At 58.9% G+C, this 15,626-nt stretch overlaps 2 protein-coding genes across 2 annotated transcripts; both read left to right on the top strand.

Moving 5' to 3' along the window:
- Positions 1-317: 317 nt before the first annotated feature.
- On the top strand, positions 318-9,444 carry TGFA (transforming growth factor alpha). Its single transcript, XM_066337031.1, has 6 exons — positions 318-370; positions 3,921-3,974; positions 6,555-6,672; positions 7,764-7,913; positions 8,453-8,565; positions 9,205-9,444. The coding sequence occupies exons 1-6, from the start codon at positions 340-342 to the stop codon at positions 9,210-9,212; spliced, it is 474 nt and encodes a 157-aa protein (XP_066193128.1). The 5' UTR covers positions 318-339; the 3' UTR covers positions 9,213-9,444.
- A 2,096-nt stretch (positions 9,445-11,540) lies between these two features.
- FAM136A (family with sequence similarity 136 member A) lies at positions 11,541-14,782 on the top strand. The gene is made up of 3 exons (XM_066337381.1): positions 11,541-11,634; positions 13,893-14,033; positions 14,518-14,782. The coding sequence occupies exons 1-3, from the start codon at positions 11,548-11,550 to the stop codon at positions 14,704-14,706; spliced, it is 417 nt and encodes a 138-aa protein (XP_066193478.1). The 5' UTR covers positions 11,541-11,547; the 3' UTR covers positions 14,707-14,782.
- The last annotated feature ends 844 nt before the right edge of the window (positions 14,783-15,626 follow it).

Raw genomic sequence — 15,626 nt, 5'->3', positions numbered from 1 at the left:
CCGGGGGCGTGTCTTTCAATAGTCCCGGGTGTCCGTCCCGGGGGTGTATCCCGGTGGTCCCGGGGGTCTGTCCCGGTGGTCCCGGGGGTGTATCCCGGGGGTGTATCCCGGGGGCCCCAGGGGCGTGTCCCGGCCATCCCAGGGGTGTGTCCCGTCGCTCCCAACAATCCCCCCCCTCATCCTCCCCGCCGTCCGCCGCCACCACCTCCGCTGTCCCCGCCCCGGCCGGGCCGGTGCCGCCCATTTCCGCCGGGCGGAGCCGCCCCTGGGCCCCGCCGCGGCCCCGCCGCCGCCAGCGCCCGCCCGGCCCGGCCCGGTTCGCTCCGGTGCAGCCCCGCCATGGCGGGCGGCCCGGCCGCGCTCGCCCTCGGTACGTGCGGGGCTCGGGGGGATCGGCCCGGGGGCTCCGTGCCCCCAACCCCGGTCAGACCCCAGCGGGATGGGGCGGGGGGAAAAAACAGCGCTCCGGGGAGGGGGGGGGTCTATCAGAAATACTATAAAAAATTTCTATAAAATTCCTATAAAATTTCCTAAAAAATTCCTAAAAAATCCTATAAAATTCCTATAAAAATTCCTATAAATTTCCCAAAAAATTCCTATAAAATTCCTATAAAATCCTATAAAAATTCTTATAAAAATCCTATAAAATTCCTATAAAATCCTAAAAAATCCTAAAAAATCCTAAAAAATCCTATAAAATTCCTATAAAATCTCTATAAAATCCCTATAAAATTCCTATAAAATTCCTATAAAAATTCCTATAAAAATCCCATCATAATGATAACCCCCATACAAAAATTCCCGTAAGGATCCCCCGCGCTCGGGCGCTCTCCCCCGAACTTCGTTCCCTGTGGGAAAAGGCGCCGCGACGCGTGAGTACGGCCGCGGTCAGACGCTTAATTAGGGCGGCTAATTAGGGCTGGGGGGCTAATTAGAGCCGTAGAGGGGAAGAGGAGGAGGAGGAGGGAAGGGAGGTGTGTGTGTGTGTACCGGGGAAGGGCGGCGATGCCGGGACGGGACGGGGGATGCTCCCGGTGCCCAGGGGCCGCAGCCGGGGCTGGCTTTGTCCCCGCTGTCCCCGCCGCTGTCACCCGGCCCCGCGGGGGGTCCTGTCCCGCTGGGACAAGCGGGAATTGGGGGAAAAGTGACCGGCTTGGCCCCGCTCCAGCTGCCGCTCGGGCTCCGGCCGCGTCCCGCTGAGGGTCCTCCGTGCGCCTCCGGGCTCCTGTGGCGCTTTGCTCCCTTCTTCTTCTCCTTTTTGCTTCTCCCTTTCTTCTTCTAACTTTTGCTTTTCCCTTTTTGCTTCTCTCTTTTTGCTTCTCCCTTTCTTTTTTTCTCCTTTTTTTTTTTTTTTTTCTTTTCTTTCTTCGTGGTTTTTTTTTCTCTTTTTTTTTTCTTTTTTTTCTTCTGCGTTTTTTCTTCTCTCTTTTTCTTCTCTCTTTTTCTTCTCTCTTTTTCTTCTCTCTTTTTCTTCTCTCTTTTTCTTCTCTCTTTTTCTTCTCTCTTTTTCTTCTCTCTTTTTCTTCTTTTTTCTTCTCCTTTTTTCTTCTCCTTTCTTTTTTCTCTTTTTTTTTCTCCTTTTTCTTCTCCCATTTTTCTATTTTTCTTCTCCCTTTTTTCTCCTTTTTTTCTTCTCCCTTTTTCTTCTCCCTTTCTTTTTCCTCCTTTTTTCCTCCTTTTTTTTTCTTCTTTTTTTCCTCCTTTTTTTCCTCCTTTTTTTCTCTTTTTTTCCCTCCTTTTTCTTCTCCTTTTTCTCCTTTTTCTTCTCCCCTTTTTACCCTCCCCTTTTTCTTCTCCCTTTTTCTTCTCCTTTTTTTCTCCTTTTCCTTCTCTCCTTTTTCTTCTCCCTTTTTTTCCCTCCTTTTTCTTCTCCCTTTTTTTCCCTCCTTTTTCTTCTCCCTTTTTTTCCCCTCCTTTTTCTTCTCCCTTTCCCCCCTCCTTTTTCTTCTCTTTTTTTCTCCCTCTTTTTTCTCCTTTTCCTTCTCCCTTTTCCTTTTCCCTTTTTTTTTTCTCCCTTTTCCTTCTCCCCTTTTTTTTCCTCCCTCTCCCGTAGCTCCGGATCTCTCTCTCTCTCTTCCCCTCTTTTCTGGACACCCCAATCCCAGGAATTCCCCGCCGGGACAGGGGGATCCGGGTGGGATCCGGGTGGGATCAGAGGGGATCCCTGCCTGAACCCCTCGGGATCCGGGGGAAGGAAAAAGGGAACCCGGGGCTGGATCCGGAGTGAAATCCTGGAGCAGGGAACAAACCCCGGCGATAACGGAGGAGGAGCAGAAATTGGGAATTCGGGGGGTCGGAGCTGCTGGAAGCGCCTTGGGAAGGTTTTGGGGGGTCCTTTGGGGCGGGGTGAGCTCAGGGGGGGCTCAGCCTGAGGGGAGAGATTCCCGGAGATCTCCCGGATCCCAGCGATGGGTGGGATGGGGCTGGAAAACCCGTGGGATCAACGGGATGGGGCTGGAAAAACCAGGCGGGGCTGGGTGCAGCCCCACTGCGGGGTTGAGGGTGTGGAGTGGCCGAGTGTCCAGGGGATGTCCAGGAGGTGTCCAGAGTGTGTCCAGGAGGTGTCCAGAGGGTCCAGGAGGTGTCCAGGAGGTGTCTGAGTGTCCAGAGTGTGTCCAGGAGGTGTCCAGGGGGTGTCGAGGCAGTGTCCAGGGGATGTCCAGGGGGTGTCCAGGAGGTGTCTGAGTGTCCAGGCAGTGTCCGAGTGTCCAGGCAGTGTCCAGGGGATGTCCAGGGGGTCCAGGAGGTGTCCAGGAGATGTCAAAGTGTCCAGGAGGTGTCCAGGAAGTGTCCACGAGGTGTCCAGGGGGTGTCCAGGAGGTGTCTGAGTGTCCAGGAGGTGAGCAGGAGATGTCCAGGTGATGTCCAGGAAGTGTCCAGGAGATGTCCAGGAGGTGTCTGAGTGTCCAGAGTGTGTCCAGGAGGTGTCCAGGGGGTGTCGAGGCAGTGTCCAAGTGTCCAGGAGGTGTCCAGGAGATGTCAAAGTGTCCAGGAGGTGTCCAGGGGGTTTCCAGGAGGTGTCTGAGTGTCCAGGGTGTGTCCAGGAGGTGTCCAGGGGGTTTCCAGGAGGTGTCTGAGTGTCCAGGGGGTGTCCAGTGTCCCCACCCCGGCCCTGGCCATGGAAAGCTCCCCGTGGCCAGGATCAGGGATCAGGGATCTGGGATCAGGGCCGGGCTGTCCCTTGCCCAGGAGAGGGGCCGGAATTCCCGGCGGGACAGACACACACCCCCCTGTCCCACCACCGGGATTTGGGGTCCCAAAAACCCCAAAGTGGAGACGCTTTTCCCCCCAAAAAAACCCCAGAATGGACAAAACCCCAAAAGTTGGGATGAGAGAGGATCCCTGAAGCTCCAGTGGATCCCTGGCTCTCGGGTGGATCCCCACAGATCCGGTGGCACCGGGATTTGCAGCCCCAGGCTCTGTCTGCCCCCCGCCGCCTTTCCCACGGGGAAATTGGGGTCAAATCCCAGGAAATTTGGGTCAAATCCCAGGAAATTTGGGTCAAATCCCAGGAAATTAGGTCAAATCCTGCAAATGGGGTCACATCCCAGGAAATTGGGATCACATCCCGGGAAATTTGGGTCACATCCCAGGGAAGCAGCACTGGCTCTGTGCCCTGGGGACACTCCTGGCCGGGACCCCCATAATTTTCCTTAAAATCCTTAAAAGGAATTCCCAATTTTAATTAAACCTTGGGGCGGTTTTGGTGATCCCAAACCCCCTCCCCGAATTTCTTAGTGACCCTAAACCCGCTTCTGCGTTTTCCTTAAAGTCCTTAAAAAGGGAATTCCCGATTTTTATTTTCCGTAAAAACCTCGGGGTGGTTTTGGTGACCCCAAACCCCCTCCCTGAATTTTTTGGTGACCCCAAACCCCCTCCCCGGGGTTTTTGGGGTGACCAAGGTGTGTCCCTCCCCACAGGTGTCCTGCTGGCCGCGTGCCACGCCCTGGACAACACCACGGCTGCCAGGAATGGTGAGTGCCCCGTGGGAATTCCGGGGGAATTCCCTCTTTTTTATGGGATAACGGAGCCCTGGGTGGGATCCTGGGCCCGGATCCCCGAGGGGAAGATGGGAATGGTTCCCTGCCTTCCTCAAAAAAGGGGGGTGGGTCACAAAAAAAAGGGGGTTGGCCCCCAAAAGAAAGAGTTTCCTTTAAAGGAAAGGGTTTGACCCCAAAAGGAAAGGGTTTGGCCCCAAAAGGAAAGGGTTTGACCCCAAAAGGAAAGGGTTTGGCCCCAAAAGGAAAGGGTTTGACCCCAAAAGGAAAGGGTTTGGCCCCAAAAGGAAAGGGTTTGGCCCCAAAAGGAAAGGGTTTGACCCCAAAAGGATGAGTTTCCTCAGCAGGAAAGGGTTTCCTCACAAGGAAAAGGGTTTTTCAGTCCCAAAAGAAGAGGGTTTCCAGCTCCACGAGGAGAGGGTCTCCAGCCCCACAGGAGGTTTCCAGCCCCACAAAAAAAGGGTTTTTCAGTCCCAAAAGAAGAGGGTCTCCAGCCCCACAGGAGGTCTCCAGCCCATTGTGCCCCCGATGAATGAGCCCATTGATGCTCCCGGAGTCAGGCACGGCAGCTCCCGCTGGGGTCACCTCTTCCAGCCCTGGTGACATGGGGACATCCCAACCCCTGTGACCCCAAGGGTGCCTCTTCCAGCTCTGGTGACACAGGGACATCCCAGTGTGAGCCACCAGCTCTGACCCCTTAGCTCTGAGGACATGGGGACATCCCAATCCTTGTGACCCCGAGGGTGTCTCTTGCAGCCCTGGGGACACGGGGACATCCCAGTGGGAGCCACCAGCTCTGACCCCTCAGCTCTGGGGACACGGGGACATCCCAGTGGGAGCCACCTCGAGGACTCCTCCAAACCACTGGGGACATGGGGAAATCCCAATCCCAGTGACCCCAAGGACCCCTCAGCTCTGGGGACACGGGGACATCCCAATCCCAGTGACCCCAAGGACCCCTTGGCGCTGGGACAGGGGGACATCCCAACCCCAGCCACCTCAAGGACCCCTCAGCCCTGGGGACACGGGGACATCCCAATCCCAGTGACCCCAAGGGTGCCTCTGAGCTGGGGACCTGGGGACATCCAAACCCCTGTGACCCTGAGGACCCCTCGGTGCTGGGGACACAGGGACATCCCAAACCCTGTGACCCCAAGGGTGCCTCTTCCAGTGCTGGGGACACGGGGACATCCCAGTGTGAGCCACCAGCTCTGACCCCTCAGCTCTGGGGAAACAGGGACATCCCAATCCCAGTGACCCCAAGGACCCCTCAGCGCTGGGGACCTGGGGACATCCCAACCCCTGTGACCCCGAGGGTGCCTCTCCCGGCCCTGGGGACACGGGGACATCCCAGTGTGAGCCACCTCGAGGACTCCTCCAAACCACTGAGGACATGGGGACATCCCAATCCCAGTGACCCCAAGGACCCCTTGGTGCTGGGACAGGGGGACATCCCAACCCCAGCCACCTCAAGGACCCCTCAGCACTGGGGACACGGGGACATCCCAGTGTGAGCCACCAGCTCTGACCCCTCAGCCCTGGGGACACGGGGACATCCCAATCCCAGTGACCCCAAGGGTGCCTCTCCCGGCCCTGGGGACACGGGGACACCCCAGCCCGAGCCCCCGGCCCTGTCCCCACACCCCGCCATAAACCGCAGCCCCGGGGCCGGGGGCGCCTTTGATCGTCGCGGCGGTCGGAAGTGCCTCGGTGCCGGGCTAATCCCGGAGCAGGATATTCCCTTCCCTGGGGATAATTCAAACCGGCCTGGGGGATTTAATGGGAAACAGGAGCCCGCCTTGAGCTCCCCCCTCCTCCTCCTCCTCCTCCTCCCTTTTTTAAGCTCTTTAGGAAATTCCTGAGGGATTATTAAAAGCGGGACCCGTCTGGGATCTTTTGGGGTGGCGTGGCGTCTTTCACAGAGCGAGCCCCAAAAAATAAACCCTTAAAGGAGAGGTTTGGGATGGCCCCCCCAAAAACCGACAGGGTTTGGGATGGCCCCAAAAGCGGCAGGGTTTGGGGTGGCCCCAAAAACCAGCGGGGTTTAGGATGGCCCCAAAAACTGGCGAGGTTTGGGATGGCCCCAAAAGCGGCGGGGTTTGGGATGGCCCCAAAAGCGGCAGGGTTTGGGGTGGCCCCAAAAGCGATGGGGTTTGGGGTGGCCCCAGAAGCGGCGGGGTTTAGGATGGCCCCAAAAACCGGTGGAGTTTGGGATGGCCCCAAAACTGGTGAGGTTTGGGATGGCCCCAAAAGCGGCAGGGTTTGGGATGGCCCCAAAAGCGGCGGGGTTTGGGGTGGCCCCAAAAACCAGCGGGGTTTAGGATGGCCCCAAAAACCAGCGGGGTTTAGGATGGCCCCAAAAACCGGTGGGGTTTGGGGTGGCCCCAAAAGCGGCAGGGTTTGAGATGGCCCCAAAAGCGGCGGGGTTTGGGATGGCCCCAAAAGCAGCAGGGTTTGGGATGGCCCCAAAAGCTGCGGGGTTTGGGATGGCCCCAAAAATGGCGAGGTTTGGGATGGCCCCAAAATCAGCGGGTTTTGCCCCGTTCCTGTCCACAGCTCCTCCGGTGGCGGCGGCCGTGAGGTCGCACTTCAACGAGTGTCCCGACTCGCACAGCCAGTTCTGCTTCCACGGCACCTGCCGCTTCCTGGTGCAGGAGGACAAACCCGCCTGCGTGTGAGCACCCCGGGCACCCCGACACCGCGGGGCTGGGCGGATCGGCGCCCCAAAACTGCGGGGTTGGGGGGCTGGGGGTCCCAAAATTCTGGATTTGGTGTCCTGGGGGGTCCCCAAACTGCATGTCTGGGGTCCTGGGGGTCCCCAAACTATGGGTTTGGTGTCCTGGGGGTCCCAAAACCACGGGGCTGGACGGATGGGGGTCCCCAAAGTGTGGGTCTGGGCTCCTGGGGATCCCCAAAATTCTGGGTTTGGTGTCCTAGGGGTCCCCAAACTGCATGTCTGGGGTCCTGGGGGTCCCCAAACTATAGGTTTGGTGTCCTGGGGGTCCCAAAACTGTGGGGCTGGGGTGCTGGGGATCCCCAAAATTCTGGGTTTGGTGTCCTTGGCGTCCTAAAATTCTGGGTTTGGTGTCCTTGGGGTCCCAAAATTCTGGGTTTGGTGTCCTTGGGGTCCTAAAATTCTGGGTTTGGTGTCCTTGGGGTCCCCAAACTGCATGTCTGGGGTCCTGGGGATCCCAAAGTTCTGGGTTTGGTGTCCTGGGGGTCCCAAAATTCTGGGTTTGGTGTCCTTGGGGTCCCCAAACTGCATGTCTGGGGTCCTGGGGATCCCAAAATTCTGGGTTTGGTGTCCTGGAGATCCCAAGTCTGGTGTCCCAGGGTGATTCCACTGTCCGTCCTGTGTGTCCCAATCCTGGGGTGACTCCCTGTCCCTGCCACGTGTCCCTATCCCAGGGTGACTCCTCTGTCCCTGTGGTGTGTCCCAATCCTGGGGTGACGCCCTGTCCCCATGTGGCCCTGTCCCTGGGGTGACTCCCTGTTCCTGTGTGTGCCTGTCCCAAGGTGACCCCATGTCCGGGCCGTGTGTCCCTGTCCTGGTGACTCCTCTGTCCCTCCTGTCCCTGTTCCCGTGTGTCCCTGTCCCCTGATGACCCCACGTCCCTCAGGTGTCACTCAGGGTGCACAGGGACACACTGTGAGCGGTGCCCTGTGTCCCCAAGTGTCACTGTGAACACACTGACCTGCCCTGTGTCCCCAGGTGTCACTCGGGGTACGTGGGGACACGCTGTGAGCTGTGCCCTGTGTCCCCAGGTGTCACTCGGGGTACGTGGGGACACGCTGTGAGCACGCTGACCTGCTGGCCGTGGTGGCAGCCAACCAGAAGAAGCAGACCATCACGGCCCTGCTCGTGGTGGCCGTGGTGGCCTCGGTGCTGCTTGTCACCGTCTGTGTCCTGGTCCAGTGAGTGCCACCCGGGGACACCCCGGGGACATCCCGGGACAAGGGACCCCTGACCCTGTCCTGTCCCCATCCCTGTCACCGTCCCTATCCCTGTCCCAGCCCTGTCCCTTTCCCATCGCTGTCCCCTCAGCTGCTGTCCCTGTCCCATCCCTGTCCCATCCTTGTCCCCTGTCCCTGTCCCATCCCCGTCCCTGTCCCCACTGTCCCCCGTCCCCACTGTCCCCCGTCCCCACTGTCCCCCGTCCCCACTGTCCCCTGTCCCCACTGTCCCGTCTCCACTGTCCCCTGTCCCCACTGTCCCCTGTCCCCACTGTCCCCTGTCCCTGTCCCATCCCTGTCCCTGTCCCCATTGTCCCCTGTCCCATCCCCGTCCCTGTCCCTGTCCCGTGTCCCTGTCCCATCCCCGTCCCTGTCCCCTGTCCCTGTCCCCACTGTCGCTGTCCCCTCAGCTGCTGTCGCCTGCGGAGGCGCTGTCCCTGTCCCCACTGTCCCTGTCCCTGTCCCCACTGTCCCTGTCCCCACTGTGGCTGTCCCCTCAGCTGCTGTCGCCTGCGGAGGCGCTGTCCCGGGTGGTGCCGTGAGCACGGAGCCGGCCAGGAGAAACCGGGGGGGCTGCTCAAGGGGGGCACGTCCTGCTGCCACAGCGAGACAGGTGAGGGACACCTGGGGACACCTGGGACACCTGGGGCAGGTGAGGGACACCTGGGACACCTGGGACACATGGGACAGGTGAGGGACACCTGGGGACACCTGGGGCAGGTGAGGGACACGGGGGACACCTGGGACACATGGGACAGGTGAGGGACACCTGGGGACACCTGGGACACCTGGGGCAGGTGAGGGACACCTGGGGACACCTGGGACACATGGGACAGGTGAGGGACACCTGGGGACACCTGGGGCAGGTGGGGGACACAGGGGACACCTGGGACACATGAGGGGACACAGGGGACACCCGGGACAGGTGACGGACACCTGGAGCAGCTGAGGGACACACGGGACAAGTGAGGGGACACCTGGGGGGTGACACATCCTGCTGCCATGCTGAGACAAGTCAGGGGACACAGGGGACACCTGGGACAGCTGAGGGGACACCTGGGGATCTGAGGGGTGGGGGCATGTCCTGCTGCCACACCAAGACAGGTAAGGGACACCTGGGGACAGCTGGGGGGACACCTGGGGACAGCTGAGGGGACACTGCGGGTTGTCCTTGCTGCTGTCACCTGCCAGCTGAGCCGCAGGGGCCAGGTGACAGCCCGGGGTGTAACTGCTGCCATTGCCATCCCCACAGGTGTGTGACAGACCTGGGACCACCTGGGGACACCTGGGGACACCTGGGGACCCGCCCAGGACCCGCCCAGGACCGGCCCTGCTCCCCCCTCTCCTCTCCTCCCCTTTTTTGGGGCTTTTTCCCGTCGTTTTCCTGGGCAGGAGCCCAGCCCCGGGATTATTTTTCCCCTTTTTTCCCTTTTTTTTCCTTTTTTTCTTTTTTTTTTTTTTCTTTTTTTCCCCTTTTTTTCCCTTTTTTTTCCCTTTTCTTTTCCCCCTTTTTTTCCCCCTTTTTTCCCCTCCTTTTTTTCCCCTTTATTTCCCCCTTCCCCCCCCCTTTTTTTCCCCTTTTTTCCCCCCTTTTTTGGGTTGTTTTCCCAGGATTTTCACCAGCCCAAAAATTATTTGGGTTTTAAACCAAACCTTCCTCTCCTCCTGCCAGGATGAGGCTTTATTTTTCTACAGAGGAAAAAGCAAAAAAAAAAAAAAAAAAAAAGGCAAAAAAAAAAAAAAAAAACTCACCCCCAGCTGATTTTTTGGGGACAAATCCCAGCTTTTTATTAATAATAAATGAACTTAAATCCCAGAAAACCTCCTCGGGCTGGAGCTCCAACCTCTGGCACAGCCTTAATTTCCCCTTTAGTCCTTCCTCATAACCAAACCCGGAGCTTTTCCCTTTGTTTTGGGGGATTTTTGGGGGTTTTTTTTGTTGTTTTTTTTTTTAAAGTCATGGTTACTCTCATGTCTTCTGTATATGTTGCACTGAAAGTTAATATTTAATGTTTTAATTTATTTCGCGTGGTTTAAATTAATTTTGATTCCTATAAAGATGTTCTTGTCACCGCCTGGTCTTGAGGTTTTTTTGGTGGTTTGGGGGTTTTTTTCTTTTTTTTTTTTTTTTTTTTCTATTTTAATAACCTGGGTTGGGAGTTATTGAAATGATGTAAAAGACAAATTTCCCATTTTCCCATGATTTTATCCCAAATTTCCAATCTCTGATGCCCAGATAATGAACTCAGCCCCATTTTTCCATTATTTTGTCCCAAATTTTGAAGCCAAGTGTCCCAATAATGAACTCAGCCGCATTTCCCCATAATTTCATCCCAAATTTCCAATCCCTGATTCCCCAGATTTTGGACTTCGGGGTGAGTTTTGGGGCGGTTCCTGTCAGATTTGGGGCAGATTTTAGGGCAGGTTTTGGGGCTGTTGCCGTCAGATTTTGGGGCAGTTTTTTTGGGGCGGTTCCTGTCAGATTTTGGGGCAGGTTTTTTGGGGCGGTTCCTCTCAGATTTTGGGGCAGTTTTTGGGGCGGTTCCTGTGAGGTTTTGGGGCAGATTTTAGGGCAGGTTTTTGGGCAGTTCCTGTCAGATTTTGGGGCAGTTTTTTGGGGCAGTTCCTGTGAGGTTTTAGGGCAGGTTTTTTGGGGAGTTCCTCTCAGGTTTTAGGGCAGGTTTTTTGGGGCGGTTCCTCTCAGGTTTTGGGGGCAGTTTTTTGGGGCAGTTACTGTCAGGTTTACGGCAGGTTTTTTTGGGCAGTTCCTGTCACGTTTAGGGCAGTTTTTTGGGGCAGTTCCTGTGAGGTTTTAGGGCAGGTTTTTTTGGGGAAGTTCCTGTCAGGTTTTGGGCAGTTTTTTGGGGCAGTTCCTGTCACGTTTAGGGCAGGTTTTTGGGCAGTTCCTGTCAGGTTTTGGGCAGGTTTTTTGGGGCGGTTCCTGTCAGGTTTTAGGGCGGTTCCCGTCAGGTCTTTAGGGCGGGTTTGAGGCGGGTTTTAGTGCCGCTTTGAGGCGGGTTTGGGGCGGGTTTGGGGCGGGTTTTAGGGCAGGTTTTGGGGCGGGTCTCAGGCCGGTTTTAGGCCGGTCCAGGGCGGGTTTAGGGCGGTTCTGGGGCGGTTTTAGGGAGGGTTTTAGGGCTGTTCGAGGCCGGTCCAGGGCGGGTTTTAGGGCGGTTTTGGGGCGGGTTTTAGGGCGTTTTAAGGCGGGTTTGGGGCCGGTTCCAGGCCGGCCCGGGGCGGGTTTAGGGCGGGTTTCAAGGCGACTTTAGGGAGGGTTTAGGGGCAGTTTTAGGGCGGTTTGAGGCCGGGTTTCAGGCCGGATTTAGGGCGGTCTCTGGCCAGTTTGGGGCGGGTTTTAGGGCGGGTTTAGGGGCAGTTTTAAGGCGGTTTCAGGCGGCTGGAGGCCGGGCCGGGGCCGGGCCCGCGCGGTTTGAGGCCGGTTTCAGGGCGGGTTTTAGGGCGGTCCGGGGCGGGTTTTGGGGCGGGTTTAAGGCGGATCTGGGGCGGGTTTCAGGCGGTTTCAGGGCGGGTTTCAGGGCGGTTTTAAGGCGGGTTCAGGGCGGGTTTTAAGGCGGGTTTAAGGCGGTTTGAGGCCATGGCGGAGGCGGCGCAGGGCCGGGTGCAGGCCGCGGTGGAGAGCGCCGTGCAGGGGCTGGAGCGGGAACACATCCGCGCCATGCAGGTACCGGGACACCGGGGGAGACACCGGGACACACCGGGGGACACCGGGACACGGGGACACACCGGGGGACACCGGGACACGGGGACACACCGGGAACACCGGGACACCGGGGACACACCGGGACACACCGGGACACGGGGACACACCGGGGACACACCGGGACACACCGGGACACACCGGGGAGGGCTCTGCGGGCGTCCCCGGGCTGCTGCTGGAGACACTCACACACATTCACACACACTCATGCATTCACACTCACACGTGGGTGCCCCGGGCAGCGCCGGGACCGGCCCTGAGACCCCCCCTTAAATCACTGAGACCTCCCCTTAAATCACTGAGATTCTGCCCAGTTCACTGAGATTCTCCCCTAAATCACTGAGATTTCCCCCCGATTCACTGAGATCCCCCCTAAGCACTGAGACTCCCCTTAAATCACTGAGATTCTCCCCTAAATCACTGAGATTCCCCCTAAATCATTGAGACTCCCCTTAAATCACTGAGATCCCCCCTAAATCACTGAGATCCCCCCTAAATCACTGAGATCCCCCTCCAGTTCACTGAGATCCCCCCTAAATCACTGAGACTCCCCTTGTATCACTGAGATTCTCCCCTAAATCACTGAGATCCGCCCAGTTCACTGAGATTCCCCTAAATCACGGAGATTATCCCCTAAATCACTGAGATCCCCCCCAGTTCACTGAGACCCCCCCTGATTCACTGAGATCCCCCCCTAAACACTGAGACTCCCCTTATATCACTGAGATTCTCCCCTAAATCACTGAGACCCCCCTATTCACTGAGACCCCCTCTACTTATCCTGAGGTCCCCCCATAGACGTTCTGAGACCCCCCCTCCGATTCACTGAGACTCCCCTTAAATCACTGAGATTCTCCCCTGAATCACTGAGACTCCCCTTAAATCACTGAGACCCCCCCTGATTCACTGAGGTCCCCCCCTAGTTCACTGAGATTCCCCCCTAAATCACTGAGATCCCTCCATACACACCCTAAGATCTCCCCAATTCACTGTGACCCCCCCCCAATTCACTGACATCCTCCCATACATACCCTGAGACCCCCCCCAGTTCACTGAGACCCTCCCCCAATTCACTGTGACCCCCCCCCATACACACCCTGAGACCCCCCAATTCACTGACATTCTCCCATACATATCCTGAGACCCCCCCCAGTTCACTGAGACCGTCCCCCAATTCACTGTGACCCCCACACACACACCCTGAGACCCCAAGGACAACCCTGAAGCCCCCCGTGCATCCCTGCACACCCTCAGGGCATGTCCTGGCTCCCCTAAAAACACCCTGTGCCCTCCCCACGGTCATCTCCTGTGTCCCCCAACATTTTCTGTGTCCCCTAAATACACCGTGTGCCCCGCAATACATCTTCTGTGCCCCTTAATTACACCCAACGTGTACCCCAGTACATTCCCTGTGCCCCCCAATGCATCCTGTGTCCCCTAAATACACCCTGTGTCCCCCCAGTTCATCTCCTGTGCCCCCCAATAAACCCTGAGCCCCTTAAATACACCGTGTCCCCCAAATACACCGTGTGTCCCCCAGTTCATCTGTGTCCCCCAATACGCCCCATGTCCCCAGGGTGCCTGTTCACCCCTGTCCTGTGTTCCCAGCCCACCCTCCATCCCCAGGTGTCCCCAGTGTCCCTGTGTGACCCTGTGCTGTGTCCCCAGGGTGCTCTGTGTCCCCCATCCCATGGTGTCCCCGGGGTACCCTGTCTCCCATGTCCCCAGGATGCCCTGTGACACTCCTGTCACCCGTGTCCCCGGAGCACCCTGTGACCCCTCTGTCCCCTGGTGTCCCCAGGGTACCCCTGTCCTTCATGTCCCTAGTGTCCCCGGTGACCCTGTCCCCAGGGCATGGTGTCCCCATGACCCAGTGACCCTGTCCCCGTGTCACCAGGGCACCCTGTGACCCCTCTGTTCCTCTGTCCCTGGTGTCACCAGTGACCCTGTCCCCTGTGTCCCTGGTGTCCCCAGTGACCCTGTCCCGGTGTCCCTAGTGACCCTGTCCCCAGTGGCCCCAGTGGCCCTGTCCCTGTGTCCCCAGTGTCCCCAGTGACTCTGTCCCGGTGTCCCCAGTGACCCTGTCCCTGTGTCCCCGGTGTCCCCAGTGTCCCTAGTGACCCTGTCCCTGGTGTCCCCAGGGTACCCCTGTCCCCAGTGTCCCCAGTGGCCCTGTCCCAGTGTCCCCAGTGTCCCCAGTGACCCCGTTCTGGTGTCCCCAGGGCACCATGTTCCGTTGCAGCGCGCGGTGCTGTGAGGACGCAGCAGCCTCGATGCAGGAGGTGCAGCGCTGCATCGAGCGCTGCCACGCGCCCCTGGCCCGCGCCCAGGCCATCGTCACCGCCGAGCTGGAGCACTTCCAGGTGAGCACGGCCACCAGGACCCCTGGGGACAGCACGGGGACCTGGGCAGGACCTGAGCCCCCAGTCCCTGCAGCCCCCACTGCATCCCGTGTGCCCCTAAACACACCCTGAGCCCCCCAATCCATCCCCTGAGCACCCCCACACACACACACCCCTGGTGCCCCCCAGTCCGTCCCTGACCCCCCCAATGTGCCCCTCACCCCCAGTCCCCCCCTGAGCCCCATGTCCCTCCCGTGACCCCCCAGTACCCCCCTGTCCCGCCATCCCTGCTGCCCCCATCCATCCCCTGTCCCCCCATCCCACTGCCCCCCATTCCCACTGACCCCCTAATCCATCCCCTGTCCCCCAGTCCCCATCCCCTCCCTGCTGACTGCACTGTCCCCTCCCCGCTGACCACTCTGTCCCCACTGTCCCCTGTCCCTCCCCGCTGACGGCTCTGTCCCCACTGTCCCCTGTCCCCTCCCCGCTGACCGCTCTGTCCCAGGACCGCCTGAGCCGCTGCTCGCTGCAGTGCTCGGACCAGGCCAAGGACGCCCTGGACTCGGGGGGCTCGGAGCCGCGCGTGCGGGGCCAGCTGGACGCCTGCCTGGCCACCTGCGGGGACCAGCACCTGCGCCTCGTGCCCGCCATGGCCAAGAAGATGCGCGAGGGGCTGGCCAACATCCAGCAGTGACAGCGGGGACAGCCCCAGGGACAGCCCTGGGGACACCTTCCACCCCTGAGCTCATTAAAGGCGCCTCCCACCAAGAGCCGGTGCTGCGGGGGGACTGGGGGTGATGGGGGACAGTAGGAGGGCACAGAGGGTGATGGGGACACTGGGAGTGATGGATGGCACTGATGTGGTAATGGGGAGCACTAGAGGGGCTCTGGGGGGCTAATGAGGGGCACAGGGGGTGATGGGGGGCACTGAGGGAACCCAAGGGAGAGAACTGGGGGGTGATGGGGGAGAATAGGGGGGCACTGGTGTGGCAATGGGGACACTGGGAGGTGATGGGGACACTGGGGGATGATGGTGCTGAGAGGACACTGCAGGTCGGGGGGACACTGGGGGTGATGCTTGGGCACAGTGGGGGGACCCAGGTCTGCGCTGTGCAAGGCTTGGGGTGTGCCCAGCGTGGAGTGTGCCTTGCACACGTGTGCCCCTGTTGACACACTCACGCACAACACGTGCACACACGCACCGCACCGGAGGCGGCCATGCCGCCGTACCTCCCCCTGTAGCCGCGCACTCCCCACACCGCCCCGTGCTTTCTCCCCTCACTGCCCCCCTAACTTCCCGCAGCTGCGCCGCTACTCAGGTGAGTGCGGTAGCGCGCCGCGGGCCGCCATTGGCTGCTGGGGAGGTGCGCGCGGCTGCCATTGGCTGGCGCGGGGAGACGCACGGCGCGGTGACGTCAGAGCGCGGCGGGGTCAGAAGATGGACTGAGGGGCAGAGGGGCATTTAAGGGGCACAGGATGGGTTTAGGGGCACAGGGGGCATTTAGGGGGCACAGGGAATGGGTATGGGGCACAGGGTCTGTTTAGAAGCACGGAATGGATTTTGGGGCTACGGATGCATTTAGAAGGCACAGGACGTGGGGGGCGCTCAGGAGA

The sequence above is a fragment of the Sylvia atricapilla genome, chromosome 28 (genome assembly GCF_009819655.1).
Source record: "Sylvia atricapilla isolate bSylAtr1 chromosome 28, bSylAtr1.pri, whole genome shotgun sequence".
NCBI classification, from domain to species: Eukaryota; Metazoa; Chordata; class Aves; order Passeriformes; family Sylviidae; genus Sylvia; species Sylvia atricapilla.
The sequence above is the reverse complement of the archived record's forward strand: the minus strand, read 5'-3'. Positions and strand labels throughout refer to the sequence as shown.

What these genes read in the sequence shown, in the direction of transcription:
- TGFA (XM_066337031.1), top strand. Translation starts at nt 340, where the DNA reads ATGGCGGGCGGCCCGGCCGCGCTCGCCCTCG. An exon ending in CCCGGCCGCGCTCGCCCTCG is followed by an intron (nt 371 to 3,920) that starts GTACGTGCGGGG and finishes CCCTCCCCACAG; the next exon opens with GTGTCCTGCTGGCCGCGTGC. An exon ending in ACCGTCTGTGTCCTGGTCCA is followed by an intron (nt 7,914 to 8,452) that starts GTGAGTGCCACC and finishes CTGTCCCCTCAG; the next exon opens with CTGCTGTCGCCTGCGGAGGC.
- FAM136A (XM_066337381.1), top strand. Translation starts at nt 11,548, where the DNA reads ATGGCGGAGGCGGCGCAGGGCCGGGTGCAGGCCGCGGTGGAGAGCGCC. An exon ending in AACACATCCGCGCCATGCAG is followed by an intron (nt 11,635 to 13,892) that starts GTACCGGGACAC and finishes TGGTGTCCCCAG; the next exon opens with GGCACCATGTTCCGTTGCAG. An exon ending in CCGAGCTGGAGCACTTCCAG is followed by an intron (nt 14,034 to 14,517) that starts GTGAGCACGGCC and finishes GCTCTGTCCCAG; the next exon opens with GACCGCCTGAGCCGCTGCTC.